Raw genomic sequence first — 17,429 nt, forward strand, 5'->3', positions numbered from 1 at the left:
CACACCAAACAATCTGGCAAAAAGCAGCCTACTGTACGTGCGTGCAAAAGTAAAAGATATATTGTAGGGAAGAATGTCAACATTCATGATTTTTCTTTTGTGCAAGCTAATAATTTTTGTGAATGTATGATTTATGTATTTATTTACATTTGTTTATTTACATTGGCAAACCAAATAAATAAATAACAAAAATACTTTTTCCACAAGCGATAAAACAAATTATATACTACTAGCCTACTCTTTTAATACTCCAAATACAAACACTGGTACCTATACCCTCTTAGCTGATGTGCTAAACAACAATGATCTAACCTGGAAATTAAAGTTCATTCAAATGTATGTAACAAACCCTAGCCATTTTCTACTGAATTATATTGATAATGTGTATATTTAATATGAACAAAAGAATATATATATATATAAAATAAAATAAAAAATAATATTGGACGCTGGCCCTTTTAGAAAGAATTCGGTATGGAACGCTCGTCATGCCCTGGTTCTCCAACTAAAGTGGGTCAACCAACCAAGCACTATACAGTTATGAATAGACCATTTGCATTCAACACAAACTAATACAGCCATATAAAAAATGCAGAATCTGGCTATCTTTCATACAGGGAACGACTGTTTGGATAGGTTGATCATGGAAGATGCAATCAGGACCTCTGAGCAGACAAGGCTGATATCCAACAAGACAGCTGCTCTGCACAACAAGACAGTGCTCCGCACACTGGAATCTGCATACCACACAGGCACACACACAAAACAGACACAGAACAAGGCAGACCCCTATGACAACATCCATAACAGTTACTGTATGTACAGTTTTATGTGTACACTATAGGAGATCAGTTCATTTTCGCTGTTGAGGCCGTACTACAAACAGACATACCGTACTCCACACAGTCATACATACAGACAGACATACACACGCGGCGGTTAGGCACTGCTCAAAAATATAATACATTCAATTCAAGCCCATTTGGACATTTCTTACATAATCTTACATGAATTCACATTTTGAAAAACAGAACACCTCATAACTTTACTATATGGCTAATTTGGCTATACACGTACGTACACACACACACACACACACACACACACACACACACACACACACACGCATTGAAACCAAGGCAGCAAAGTACCACTGAATACTGTGGAAGGAAGGCAATGGAGCGGTCTCTGACAATTAACCCATTGACGCCTGGTGCAACGTATACGTTGTTCTACCCTTGATGCCGGCGCGCTCTCTGTGTCTCATCAGCTATTGCTATAGCAACATAACTATTTAAAAAAAATCATCAGAATTTGAAGGTTTTCAGAAACCTTAGGTCAGGCCCTAGAAGGCGTTCAATGGGTTAAGGCCTTTATTTACAGGGTGTGTGCAAAATGACAACATTCATCATGACCTGACAGAGATATATTGACATTATGGTTTTGACTGACTGCACCCTGTAAATAAAGGCTTTAATTGTCTGAGACTGCTGCTATGCTTACCACTGGCACTGAATATTTTCACAGTCACACCTGGCAGCCAGGACCCCATCCAATCCCGTTTTATCCCGTCTGAATAAACGTGATCATGTCCCATTCAGTGCATTGATTGCATTCCAACCGGGAGCACCTGCACCATCAACATTTAATTGTGGTGAAAAAATTCATTCAACGTTTATTTACAGCTAAATCCTTAGTGGACGTCCAGAATTGAACTAGCTAGAACTAAGGATTCTCTTGTGTGCAGTGAAGAGTGAAGTGTATCGTGATGATTAGCCATCATTTTTCGTGAGCTTTTAAGAACATTTACTAGTATGTATATTTGCCGTCGTACTGTACCTCATGCTGCCATGGAAACATTCATGTAGTTCTTGGGTCTAGTATGCATACTGTGATGTATTCACAGTGTCACAGGATTCAATCCATTGATATATGTCATCCTTTCTCTTTCAAATCTATTCTCGCTGGCTTGACAGTATACTGTGTAATAAATCAGATATCACATTTTAAAATGAATCTTTCGAAGTAGTGCCACGTATGCACGGTGCACGGTCAGGCATATCTAAAGTTTCAGAAGGAGTGACATTAAATATGATTGCTTCACCACCCTCATTAGCATATCAGCATAAATCAAAACCGGATAAAATTGTTCCCCATTGGATTTCCTGTTCCGAACAATGTCAATAAATAAATCACATACAGAACACAACAATCCTCATTCCCTTAGGGAACAGGATGATTTCCATGAATATATATGAGACTCAGTGTCTCATATAAAGTCAAGTAAGAAGCCATCATTCATGTAGCGATACACAATGTCCAATATCGTCCGTGTGTGGGATGTGAGTAGGGGGTCTGAAACGCAGCTTAATTTGGGTTATGGCATTTAGCCCAGGGCAGACCTGACTGTAGCTGGAACATTGTCACTGTAATTATCACTGGAGACAACAAATCCATCCGTGAATAACTGTCTCCTCTCATCCACCTTACATTGTGGCATCCATTAAACTCAGCCAATTAACTTGTCCATCACCTTCCCCCTACTTAATCTTCACACGAAACAAAACAGAATGTACTGTGAATACTGTATGTGCCATAGTATTTTACCACACCGCTAATTGGTGAGCTTAGAAGAGAAGCCGGGCTGTGCGTGTGCCACGTTGTGGCTGTGAATCTGTTTGGTCAGATTGGCTACAAACCTGTGAGTTCAATAGAATAGCGCGGTGACTCAGGGTAGAGTGGCCGGATTGAAACTGCAAGGTTGCCAGTTCGAACACGGGCTCCCCAAGAGTTAGTGTTGAAGTGTCCTTGAGCAAGACACTGACCCCTTAATTGCTCCCGATGTGCAGGTTGGTGCCTTGCATGGTTTCATCTGTCATCTGTGTATGAATGTGTGTGTGAATGGATGAATGTAATGCACAATCTATGTAAAGTGCCTTGGATAAAGGTGCTATAAAAATACACCATTTTACTGATGTGGAGATCATACCTATATCTGATATGGTGCATATGGTGCAGCGTCGCTCTAGTGCCGTGTCAGCGTGTCGTCTGTAGAGTGATCTAATTTGATTGATTTCCAGTTGTAATCTATAGCACTGCTGCACTAGCTGTAACATATACAGTACTAGGCGCCAAACTACATATTGTAAGAGCCATGTCAGGCGCCTGTCTCCTGTTTCCTTAGTGTTAGGTAGTACGCCCCCTGGACATATCGCTAGCATGACATGACCTAACGCCCTCCAGCCCTTGATGCTGAGTGCCAACTGCCAAGCAAGAAGGCGTTGAATTGGTTAACACATTTTATACTCTTTCTTTGGTATGACTTCTCAATCTCATGGCAGACACTAACTACAAGGTCACTGAGCCAAACTATATACCTGTAACCTGCTTTGTTAATAATAGGGCTGTAGAACCATGCAATGCTGTGTAGCACAAGGGCACACTGTCAACCTCATAGACAAAAGGACAATCAATCTGCCATCCCTGAAATAATCTCTTCCTCACCACAGCTGACTTAAAAGATAAGACCATAATTCAAGTCATTGTGATCTGAGGCTCATTGAAAAGTGTCACAAAATTAATTATGGCTATTTGGCTCTCTAACAATTCCAGACAATTGGTAAATGGTGCATTTATATAGCGCCTTTATCCAAGGCGCTTTACAGAGATTGTGCATTACATTCACCCATTCATACACTGATGGCTGTGGAAACCATGCAAGGCAAAACCAGCACATCAGGAGCAATTAGGAGTTCAGTGTCTTTGCTCTTACTTTAACTTTAACTTTAATTATTTCTCTTTTGGAGCAAAGAGAGAAAGATTGGATACAATTTTGAGCGTCCTTGCAACTAACTATTCTCAGTTTCTGTCCTGATCAACCCATCCCTTACTCCTCCACTCTGACTAATGGACTACCTACCCTCACACACTATGGGGCCAGAAAAGTCTGATGCCAGGAGTATGCTTTTAAAGAACATCACATGACGCATTGGGATCAGAAAGCCAAGCTGGAGCGATGCACAGTACTTTGGTCTACTGTGCTAACATGTTTACAATCCCAGAGTCTGAGATCACAAAGCCCCCAGAAGCAGAGCATACATGTAGGATTCTGATTCATTTGATGTATTTGGTTTTGCACAACAGTACATCTATTCTATACTGTACATTATGCATATTATGCTAGTTCTTTCCAAGGGAAAATCGACAGCTAGTTCTTGTGCACGGTGAGGTCAGAAACCCTAGAGGGGCTTATATGAGAACCTCACTGTTTACATGATCTTAATTCACATTGCAAACTATAATTACAAAATATACAGAGTTATGCATCAACATAGAACCCTTCAAGGGCATAAATAAATATACAGATTAACATACAATCAACAGAAACAAACATTTAAATATTGAGCCCTTTAAAGACATCGGGCTGTATTTTGCGTGTCTTAAGTACCAGGTCTTATTACTTAATTTAAGACCTGGAGGCATGGTCAATTCTCTTTGGCCACTCAGAATAGCCAAATCGCATTGATCACGCCTAGTAACCCTACTCCAGTGCCACCAGGTGGCCCTGGCCCTCGTTGCCACCGAAGCCCATTATAAATAAAAGAAAGAATTTGTAGATCTATTGTGCATGTAATGTGCATATGATCACCTGAACACCAGATTAGAGTAAATTTCGAAATCTGGATAAAGTAAAAAAAAAAAAAAAAAAAAAATAATAATCAAAAAGGCGTCATCAGGCGCCCATGGCAACGAGGGCGTCACGGGAAAGGCGTCATCAGGCGTCATGTGGCACTGAATGAGTTAGTGAGTGAGACTCAGATATCCTGTGTGCAAAGTTGGCATTTTGGACAGTGGCACTACAGTAAATCATCATCCTCCAGGGATTGTATGTCTTTAAATGTTTTGATGAATTGAACAATGTGGACCCTGTTGTAAACAAGTGTAATGCTTAATTGGGTCGTCCACTCACAGTTGACAGTCTTTGTATTGAGTTTGTGCTTAAAATGTACTGTAAATTCTACAAACTGTTAATAAATATTTCAATCAATCAATCAAAGGGAGACATTTTGAGGAAAGGCCATGGGGACAGTAGGGGTTAATCCTCCATGTAACATGAAGGTGCACACAGCAGCAAATGCTACGACAAATCAGCCAGTGGTTTAAGATAGCTTGTTTGAGAGTAAAGCGTTAGGAGGGACGGGCCGAAGATCAGTTTAAGTCGATCTACAAGCTCACAACCGAAGAATAAAGTAATAGCCTTTGAACCTTGCTGCTTGGCCTGGGCCGGCCTAGCGGTCCAGGCACCTAGGCTGGTAATCCAGCCTGACAGCGTGCCACAGGCTCAAGTCCCCATCCCGACGACCTTTGTTGTGTGTCACCCCCCATCACTCTCTCCCCATTTCACACTGTAGTAGACAGTCACACTACTTACTGTCTACTATCAATAAAGGCATCAAAAAGCTCCAAAATATATCTTAAAAATCACCGTTAATTGTAAAATCACTGTACTGTACTGTGCTCTGTTTTGTGCTCTGTATTGTCGTGTACTGTGCTCTGTACTGTACTTATTATTATCATTTTTGGGAAAAATCTTCGAGAAATGACAGTTAGCGTGTGGGGGTCCCCAGTGGTCCCCGGAACATCCAGACCCCCAGGAACGCACCCAGGGGGCCGGCCTAGATCCGGCGAGCCTTCCCACGTCCGAAATGGTCGAGAAATGACAGAGTTGCAGCTTTCTGTGCTCGGACAGACACAGAGACAGACACGTATGTTCTGTACATACTGTACGTGGGGACACACATAGCTGCGTAATGGAGCGGATCCGAGGCACCACTCAACAATTATAACCCTGCTGCTTGCATAGCTAACAATAACATTTTTAGAGCTGATGAAATTCCCCACCCTGCATACCAGTGTAGGTAACAATCCCTATCTGAATGTTGTCTATATGAGCACCACGGTGGTGAAGGGAGATGCAGAAGGATGTAGCTTTTGTCTCAATCTCACGACCTCTCATCCAATCAAGCTCATAGCACGCAATCTGGCCCCTTATTAGTGACAGAGCCATCTGCTGACCTTCACCGTGATGGCGCCAGGTGTCTCTTTTTCCTCCATCTGTTTAATAATTCCATTTCTGTTCACCCTCTGTAGGTTTACATACCTGCAGCAGAGCTCTCCCTGGGTGCCCGTCTTTATAAAGCAGTGTCAGAATCCAAGTGATCAAACCGCCCCCCCAGCCTCCCACTGTTGTTAGAGAAAATAACAATGCACACACGCTCTCACACGCACTCACACACACAGCTAGTCTAAGGGAGTCGTAGCATATATATATATGCAACGACTCTCTGAGGCCAACTCCACTATATGGCTGTGTGTGACTAATGTTTGGATTGGAAATAATATCACTGCTAATTGCACACATTGGCAGCTCAGGGTTTGTGTGGAGATGGGCTTCTGTGAGGAGCAGAGCTGAGGGAGATCTGCACACACTGCAACAGTTACTACTCATATGGAGGACTTTCCACTTTACCTGGTGAATTCACGCCTATTTGGCTTCATCTCACTCTCTGAAAACATCCAAACTGTAGATATACAATATTCACAAGTACAGTTCATGTGTATATACTGTATACACCTACTGTACACGGACACACACGGACACACGGACACACACACACACACTCACACACACACACACACACACACACACACACACACACACACACACACACACACACACACACACACACACACACACACACACACACACAGGGGGGTATGAGATAGCAGCGAGCATGCACAACATGAAGGAAATAGAGAAGAAAAGTGTGTAATTGGTGTTGGCATGGCATGGGCCCATGTGGAGCCTTGTAGGTGAGAGAAATGAAGAAAACGTGGGAGATAAATTAATTGTAATGAGCATGAACTCATACAGACTATCCTGTACCATGGTAACCGCAATTTGGGAATTTAGCAGACGCTCATATTCAGAGCGACTTACAAGTTTGATATAAGAATAATATCCATTCCATTCCATTGCGTAGATCTTGATCTAGTTTGTAGATCTGGTATTTTTGAACATTTTGTATAAAATATAAAGTATATGTATTTCTGACATTTACGTAATGTTGCCTATAATTACATGCCCAAAATAGGGAAGCCAGGTTGAACGTGTAGTGTCTTTCATGGCCAGAGTATAAGGTATGAATGGATTGTAAGAGAGACAATTTGATAAGGTTTGGCTGCCCCATGTCCGTTATTTGAGTAGAAGCACTTCATGGACAGGATACCACTGATGTGGTTGTGTATATCATCATTTCAGATATTGTTTTCCATAACAATGTCATCATCTTGCTATTTTATTATATGCGGTGTCACTGAGCAGTATGGGTGTGAGACTGTGAGGGACTGAGGGTTTTCTTTTTGTTTGTTTTTTCTTTCCTTTCTTCTTTTTGTTTTTCATAAAAGGAAAAAATATACTGTATACTGTACCAATTATATAATCATTTATAACCTGTTAATTCCTCTTAATCAAAACTTATTTGACAAAAAAATAATGAATTGTGCCCAGCTTTTAGTAGCCAGCTCTGCGTTTTAAATTATCACAATGGCAAGAGGTTGGCATCGATTCTGCTATAGATTTCATTAAAACATTTATTGTAGGTCTTTCAAGGTTTCTTTATTTTGTCTCCCAAGGGAGAAATTTGTCTTGGACCCCAAGGACCCGCCCTGCAGCATACAATACAATACAATACAATACAATACAATACAATACAATACAAGACAATACAATACAATACAATACAATACAATACAATACAAGACAAGACAAGACAAGACAAGACAAGACAAGACAAGACAACAAAGGCACACAGTGACCCGTACAACCTTAAAAAAACCACACATACCTAGTAACCTTCGACCCCTACCCTGTCTGCCCTCTGCAAGGACTCTGTTAAGGAGTGTGATTGACAGAGGGACAAAGGAATGCTTGTACCTATTATATTTGCACGCATGGACCTCGTACCTCCTACCTGATGGCATTAGCCGATACTCAGGGTATAGTACATGGGAGGGGTCGGACACAATTTTCTTAACCTGTCCAATGGTGGCCTGCTCAAAGATGACCGGGGGGTGATCGGAGGTGTAGACATACCCATAATCTTCCCTGCCATTTTGGCTAATCTAAGGATCTCAGATTTGTATTTTACAGTTAGGTTTCCAAACCAACTGGTGATACCATACCTTGGAATTGACTCTATACTAGCTCTATAGAAGATCAGCATTATGTTTCTACTTACACAAAAAAGTCTGAGCCTACGGAGAAAATGAAGGCGTTGGTGTACTTTTGCACACATACTTATATCACAAACCATGTGCACTAACTGCACTCCTAGATATTTATAGGAGGTGACCTGTTTGATGTCATGAACATGTATGGTGATCGTGGTGTGGTCACCTGTAGACCTGGGATCCACTACAATCTCCACTACAATCTCCTTTCTCAAGGGAGACTGGGTGCATTATAAGTTTGATTGTTTAAATGCTGAGCCAATCACCCACTAAACTTGCAACGCAACTAAAGCAAATGCCTATGGAGCCTTGCTAGACCAAAAGAGAGAGAGGCAGACATTTATGGTACTGGCTTTACCATGCAGGCTAACATATAAAGGCCTCTTCTGGCTCTGGGGCGTGTGTTCTCGAGAGGGGGCACAAATGTCCAGAGATTCCTTTGCGAAGCATAGCGGAAGCATGAGCGGAAGCTTGCCATGCTTCCGCGTGCGTGACAGAAGTCCCGCAAAAGATGCACTGTGATTGGCCAGTAGTCACTTGAGTGGCAGAGAGAGACATGGAGGAGTCGCACGAGTGACATCACTTGGGCAGCGACGCAGCGTGCCTTCAGCACTTCCTGCACACTTTCGCCCCCTTTTGCAGACACATTGCTCCAACGAACTGCAGCGGCCAATGAGGCATCGATTTTTTTAATTTCTATGGTTGACTCGTTCAATCACTGAAGTCAATACACATGACATGCAGCACATGTTAACAGCCCACTGACATGACTGCACCACTCTGCTATACTGTACATCCCAAATGAGATGTATTAATATCACTGACACAGGCCACATCTCTCTCATCCGAATATATTTTCACAGTTTAAGGGGTTCATGCATAATTATTCGCTTCATCGAGGACTTGCCTGGTGCAATCCTAACATTCCCAAAATTGGAAAGGATCTACTCCCTCCTGGCGCCTTCGTGCACGTACGTACGCACGCCACACACACACACACACACACACACACACACACACACACACACACACACACACACACACACACACACACACACACACACACACACACAAAGAAAACGGATGTGCCACATCACACACTCCCGGGAGATAAAAGCTGTGAGTCTGCCTGGGGTCAGTCTTAACTGAGAACAGGGTATGTGAAGAATATGTGGCTTAGTAGAACATTTTCAAATTGAAATCTCACTATCTTACACAGAGATATTTTCAATTAATATTTTATGCACAATGCAAACCAGTTCCGTTCAAACTCGGTTCATCCCAGGCCAGCACAAAAACACAAAGACGTTTCATTCAAGAAACCAGGTCACAGGAACTGGAGTAGTAAAACCTGAGATACATTGTGGTGCACACAATTTGTCACAATGTCACAGTCAAATAAACACCAGGTTGGTTAACCAGGTGGAATTGTATAATTACTCTGCTCCAAAAATGTTTTTTGACATAAAATTATAAAACTACAGCGCACCATGTCTAATCACCGCCATGCTTTCATTATGACCCCTATATTGATTGACACACGACATGAGTCCTGATTGGCCCGAGAGAGTAGCAATCAGGAGCCTTGTGCGAAGGGATGTGCAGGAATCGTCCCCTGCAGCCATTTGTCACAGAATACTGGACGGTCCACTATTTTGAGACAGTCTGGACGTGATGTGACCTATGTGATCTTGGCTGGGTGTTGCATCAGGTAATGAATATCAAGGGACTAAAAGCATTTCCCAGTTGACTTAAACCCGCACGCCATGGAATCCATTGATCGGTGCAGTGGTACTCTAACCAATCTGTCACTCCAAATGAATGGGAACGCCGAGCTCAGAGGCAATAGTGTGGAAACAATGGAGGATGGGCCAGCATTAGCATCTAACCATAATAGAAAGAGAGAGTAAACAATAAGCAATGTCTTCACATAATCACATTGCTCTGATGGTGTCCAGGCAATGGGAAATGTCTAAACTCGGGTTGTCAGATGGGAATGGGATACAGACTAGACTAGAGCAGTGTAGAGGGGGAGAATTTGGCAGGAGATGCACAGCACTACAAAACTAGTTTGCTTTTGATCTCTTTGATTTACAGTAGTCCTCCCTGTTTCCAAATGTAAGTGACTTGCTTTCACTGTCAAGTCAGGGAGAATTCAAAGTTATAACTTCTCCTCCCTTGTTGTGACATGACATGCCATTGACACTATGTTGTGCTATATGCTGTCACACACGTGTGGCGTTAGGGGTAGATTGAGTTCCTTTATATGCATATCAATGTAATTACAGAGGTATTAACTGATTGGCACTCACGTGACTCTGACACCTGCTAATTGTCTCATTGCAGAGCTGTGTTTCTTGTTGCTATATAATGAGTGTGTTTGGTGATGTTCTTCATTCTCGCCCTGATGAAGACCAGTTAATGGTCGAAACATGCTGGCAGTTGCCTTTTTAATTTAATAAAGGCTTTTCTCTCTTTTTAACTTTTGAGTGCCCGGATCGTCTCTTTTTTCGATACTATGTTGTGTCGAGTCTATCAATAAAATGTGTTGCTCGGTGGTCACAGAGGTACTGTTGTTTTTCTGCCACTAGCTACAGATGATGACTTAAGCTCTGGGCTTGGCTCTTTGAGATAACATAATCTTATCACAGTATTATGATACAAGCATCAGCCATCCTGGGGCTTTGTTGTATTTTGTCAATCTGAATTTTCTACCATTGATTAACAATGACAGAACAGAAATGGTCTTTCTCAGTGGCTATTTGGACCAAGAGAATTCCCAGTTTCCCTCAAGTCATTTTTCATTGGAACAGTAAGACAGGCTGGTACACCGAGATATAAAAAGGGCATCATCTGAAATCCAGCTGGATTCACAGTGACTACTTTGCGCGTCGTTTTGGCATGATCCAGCTTATGAAATATTCAAAAGAGCTACTAAACTATCAACCACTGAAAATACTCATTACTGACACTACCCATGGCTATGGAGCCTTTAAATGTGCCACGGGTCCATAACCACTTTCCAAGACCCACTGAGCTGTATTCAATGTCAATGACATTATTTCTGAGGGCCTAGAAACCACTCTGGTTTCTCTCAAGCAGGCACCTTAACACTGCTGTAAGTTGGCAACTTGGCATGCAGCCTTCTCTGATGGGAAGCACACGTTCTGAGACTCATCTCACCGGTTGACCCGTGATCCCAACCAATCAAACTCACAGAGCAGAAACAATGTGCTATCACAGAGATTTGCACTTGTTGTTTTCATACAGAGGTGTCTGTGTCGGCCTTTCCTGTTTGTATAGAGAGGCTTTCTGCAATAACAGCACTGCGTTATGAGAATGCCTGTAGGAGTGCATGCTGCAATTCAATTCCACGTACGCGGCAATCTGAGAGCTCTCAGCCTTACTAAATCAATTACACAGGGCTGTGATGTTGTTGCTCTCACCCACATTAACAGTGTTTCTGATCATTACAACTGGACAGAGCAAACGGAACCCGGGCAGTGCTTCTCAAGGACTTCTTGTCAAGGACCCCCAAAATTATATTTGTATTTAATGATGTATTTGGCCACAGGTTGGATATATTTATATGTTCAAAGCAAACGTATGCAAACGTATTCAAACATTTTCAACATTTCTCCAAATGTTCCCAAAAAGTATAAAATAGGGTTAATGTGGTTAAACGTGTGTGTGTGTGTGTGTGTGTGTGTGTGTGTGTGTGTGTGTGTGTGTACTTTTCATGCATATTTAATCCAGTTCAGCTGGTGAGCTGCCTAATCGTTTATTTTTCGAGGCATCCTCAGGGTGTAGCATTTGAGCAAGCAATCTCCAGGAAGTCCAAACGATCCTGGAAATGACGCATCTTTCATGAATTCATGTTTCTAGAGGATATTAAACTGTACCCTAAAGCAAGGCTTTGTTTTTTGGAGGAATTCATGGAAGGAAAGGGTCTACTCATGCAACACAGCCTGAGGCCATCAACCATGCAACAATCAAGCAACCTTCTAAGGAAACGAGAACAAAAACAAAGCCTCGTGACATGTACTGGAAACAACAAAGCTCTCCGCCGTTGTATGGAAAACGACATGGAAAAACAACAACACAACAACAACAACCTCACAATGTTGTGAGCTTGTAGACCTGCTATCTTCCCCATTATGGGGATGCTAGGGTTAAAAACATAGATAAAACATTATCTATGACGTGGCTGGATGGGAACCTCAAGGTTGCCAGTTCGAACTGGTAACCTTTTAGTTAGAGTTAGTGTCGAGGTGTCCTTGAGCAAGATTCTGAACCCCTAATTGCTCCTGATGTGCTGGTTGGTGGCTTGCATGGTTTCTGCGGCCATCGGTGTATGAACGTGAACGTGCGTGTGAATTGGTGAATGTATGCAATAATGCACAATCTATGTAAAGCGCCTTGGATAAAGGAGCATGCACCATGCACCATTTACCATTTACCAATGGGGATGATCCGGTATCAACCAATCGCCAAAGAGTCCCACGTTGGCCACACCCCTACCTCAGAAAACGACTGCAATGAGAGGGCTTTCAGACTGAATAATGGAATGAAACGAACTGAAAAGCTAAAGCTGAGTGTCAGGCTACGGGTCTCACGCATGGAAAGCCGCTAGCCTAAAGGAGATTTCCCCCTTGTTTGGGGGAGATTTTAGGCTTTTGGTCATCAGACAGAGGCTGTGAGCTACATACTGTACATGAGCTATGTGTAGTGTATATTTTTCTGTTTTATTGAATCTGTTTCTATTTCTTTCCCTTTTCTCTCACTCTACTACTTCTATCTCTTTTCTCACAGATTGGTACAAAATGGTGAAGAGCGCATGGAAAAAACCTTTACACCTGTAAACCTCTGATGTAAAAAATAAAGGTGATTCTGATTCTGTTGCACAAACCATGGACCTATTTCTGAATTCATCCTGAAACATAATGAGAAGCAAACAGGGAGGCATAGTAGTTCCCATTGTGATGATGGGTGTTCCAATGCTAATTTTCATTGGACACATGCTGTACTAATGTCATTACTTTGCTCTCTTGTTGAATGTTTCTATTATACCAATCCAGCAAACTGCTGTGTTTTTTCTATTTAAATGTGACAGATGAGTTCATTGCACTTTTTGGAAATGGTTTTGAAGATGGGCTTGTTCTAAATAATTATGTGTATATGAATCATCACATTGCAATATTTTTTAACAGGGCTTCCAAAACCGCATGCTTCTTATTTTAAAATAAAATAATAAACATGTTCCAATCAATGACAAGTTTGGTACAATTCTCCCGGAGGTGGGGGGGGGGGGGGGGGGGGCACACTGACTCCTCGAGAGAATTGAGTGAGTGTTCATTTCTAGAAAGATTCAAGAGAGGAGAGCTGAAGTGGAGAGGTATGGGGAGAACATGCAAATGTCTCCATATGACATATACAGTATATTATATAGATTCCTTATAACCTCACAGTATACTGAAACCAACATTCATCATTGGCAACACTAGAGAAAACTGTAGACTGGAAGATATTGTTAAAAATGACAAATGCTGATGTAGGCTATATACACTATAGTACTCAATTGATAACCGAATAAGATATAGCCTACTGTAGTAGCAGCATACAGCTTTTCTTTCGTTTCAATCAATGTTCACAATGACAATAACAATAAAGAAAGGAAAACAAAAAAGCAAAGTGACAACATTTCCCAAAACAGCCATAAGCACTTAAGCAGCCTACCATCATCATCATCATCATCCCCACCATCACCCTCTCCAGCATCTATTCCAGACCATAACATACATTGGTGATGCTAAGGCATATCACAGAAAGCAAATTTCAAGTCTCTAACAGCGACTCCTTCACTCCATCATTATCTAATTGTAATTTAAAACTCAGTGAATCATCTCTGCTGTTGTTTTTTAACTTGAGTAATCATTCCCCCATGCATGAGCACAGCTGGGTTTTTTAATTATTGTTATTTTAATATAAAGGCTATAGAGTTAGAATTTACGTAGTAATTTTGACAATCAATCTGCTACACATTCTCTGGTTTGACTGCAACCAGCGGCCAGCACGCCCCACCAGTAGGCTAACTCGCTTGCCTTTTTCCATCATGCTTATATCGTCTTTTGTGTTTCTATAACTTTCAATGAAGGGTTCAATCGGCTAATTATGTGCCACATTTGCCTCAAGGGAGCTTTCTCACGCGCAAACAAACTCTCCAAAAGTCGATATCAGCCGAGGCACATCACGCACACACTGACACTCCCATGCAGGCAATATGACAGCATGATATATCACTCTCGCAGCAACTAACTAAACTATATATATATATATATATATATATATATATATATATATATATATATATGAGAGAGAGAGAGAGAGAAAAATAAAAACTTTTTTTAAATAATGGCGTAAAAGTTTGATGCCACACCATACTTGGCTTGCTACTTAAAAACATCGTGGGGATGGGTCACGGTGGATGTTTGGAACTCGCATGAATATCTTTACACGGTTTCTTATGGCCATTTACCAACTGCACCAGTTTGCCTCGATAATGCTCATAAGGCATCTAAAGCGCACGGACCATTCCCACATTCTTTGACGCACAATGGGGCAGCGCAGCGCACTTACCTACAGGAGACGGTGATCTCCACTTTGGTGGCCGGTATGCTACCTGTGATAGGGTCGAAGTCACAGACGGTCGCCACCGCCTCCACTTTGTCCATAACGTCTCCTTCCATCATACGTGCGGGAGACCCGGGCCAGCTCCCCTGTTCACACAGCCTGGCCACGAGACGAGTGCTTCCCTAAATATCACTCCCAGTCCCTCCGCAAAACGCGGGCAGCAGAGAGATGAGTCGAAGCGCAGTAGATGAGGGATGTCCAGTCTCTTAACTCTCCATTAGCTGTGTATAGAAAGTTAACTGGAGATGATGCTCGCTTAGACCAGACAGTGGAATGATAACCAAGCACTGCCACGAACTTCACTTTAGACTCTATACATGCAAGGAATGATCTGTTCTGGCGGCGGCCGGGGCGTTTGAAAAGTAAAAGCTTAGAACTCCTCCCACTGCAAGTGTGTGAAATACAGCAGCATTCTTCTGCATGCAGTTAGCGACTGCTGTGTTGTTCAATGCAGATTATATGGGGAATTGGGGATGTTTGGCTACAGATTGGCAGGCTATATGACTCGGTTTGTGTGTGAGTGGTATTAGCAACAACTGATACAAGAAAAGTGGGCACCTCGATGTAAAAATCGCTATTTTGTCCAAACTGTGGAGGATAAAAAAAGGAACATATACACGATTAAAAAAAATCATTATCAGACTTAAATGTAGCCTACCCATCAACTTCTTGTTTATGCCTAAAATGATTGGATATAGTCATATAGGTTTTGTAGCTAGTTGGAGCAATTGTCAAATGTTCAATAATGTTTTAATTATAGCCTATACTCCTACATAAAGACCATTTTCCCAATATATTTACACACACACACACACACACACACACACACACACACACACACACACACACACACACACACACACACACACACACACACACACACACACACACTCTCTCTCTCTCTCTCTCTCTCTCTCTCTCTCTCTCTCTCTCTCTCTCTCTCCATCTCTCTCCATTTTGGACAAAATTGCCACTTTTACAGGAGGTGCATACTCTTTCTGTTATGCATGGAGAGCGTTAAAGGACAGGAATGAAAGATGTCGAGCTGAAAAGGGCAGTTCAATTATTTCCCTATTGAATATCAGCCAATTGTGGATTTGGATTAAGTGTAATTGCTTGCGGTGTAACCTACTGCGTGTAGATTGGATCCCATGGGTTTCATTATAACAGAATGGGACATTTATTATAGGCCTATACACATTATAATTTATTATTTGTATATGTATTCCATGCGGGCCGGTCCGGGACATAGCATAATTATACAGGCACAGCAGTACCATGCAAAATATCGGGCGAATAAATTGTCATTTAGTATGCCTCACGCGCGAGTGGTATGTAGGCTTACTGTATATTCTTACAATTTTAAAACCTAATTTACACTTCGTCTTAGTGAATTAAAATTAGGCTGAACCACAGTTAAATAGCATAATATCATTATGGAGTGGCGCCACTTGACAATGCTTGCACTTTCAGCACTTGGACAGCTCCTCAAGCTCGCGCTGTCACATCACAATGCCGCCTCCGGTTTTCTTCTGGGCCAAAGGCTCCTTTATCTCGTTGTCAGAATGGCACGGCAGCCATGTTGTGTAGTGTGAGTCTCTTTAGTCCCAAAATTGGGAAGCCGTTCGTTAGAAGAAGAAGAAGAAGGGGACCCATTTCATTTTTGTTTTTTACTCTGGGGGGCCCCACATCCGTTTTGTGTAGAAACAGGAACTATTCCAATATATCTAGGAACTATATGATATCTAACTAATAAAATACACTTGAAGTATTATCGGCACCTGTAGGGAGGGAGTGTTGAAGGCCCTATACCTATAGGCTATATTCTTACTAAATATGTTTAGGGCAGTGGTGCTGACAGCTATTGCCATAGTCCTACAGTAGTTTGTCCTGGTAGTTTAATTCAGACGGCCACACACACAGGAAGAATCTATAGCGCATCAAAAGAAAATAAAAAGGCATGTATACAATGCTGGAAACGGCTGTGGTCCTTCGTGGGGGATTTTAAGATCTGTGTTAAGAAGTGTCTGGTGTAGTTGTACAAGAGTAAGGATTTGTTCCTGTGTGTGTATATGTGTTGTTATCCCCTCATCAGTCATGGTTACCCAAGGCACAGTCGATCTCCAGGGAGAAGATAAACTGTCCAGCAGTGAGCAATAGTTTTTTCTCGACACAGTGTGTCTATACTGGTCACATGAAGCCTTCCAGAGAAATCATGTTCAATCACGTTCACGCTCATCATGTTGCCCGGTACTACAGAATCTATCAGTGGCAAACAAATCACAACTATACAACCCAAATGGAAATAACAAATAAACCACTCAAAACCATCCATTTACACATGCCTACCTTGATGCAATTCCATGACACTCTGGGAAACACAGGCATGCACTCACATATAGGCTACTGCGTATAAATATAGCCTGAGCCTATAGAGAGGAAGAGAA

At 41.9% G+C, this 17,429-nt stretch overlaps 1 protein-coding gene across 1 annotated transcript in view; it reads right to left on the reverse strand.

Moving 5' to 3' along the window:
• cpne5a (copine Va) overlaps positions 1 to 15,271 on the reverse strand; it is an 87,420-nt gene extending 72,149 nt beyond the window's left edge. The window contains exon 1 of the mRNA XM_083770133.1: positions 14,929 to 15,271. Coding sequence (XP_083626259.1) covers positions 14,929 to 15,041 — 113 coding nt within the window. The 5' untranslated portion in view covers positions 15,042 to 15,271. The remainder of the gene's footprint in view (positions 1 to 14,928) is intronic.
• Positions 15,272 to 17,429: the final 2,158 nt, after the last annotated feature.

This window comes from Protomyctophum parallelum (assembly GCF_964188405.1).
Source record: "Protomyctophum parallelum genome assembly, chromosome: 7".
Classification (NCBI taxonomy): Eukaryota; Metazoa; Chordata; class Actinopteri; order Myctophiformes; family Myctophidae; genus Protomyctophum; species Protomyctophum parallelum.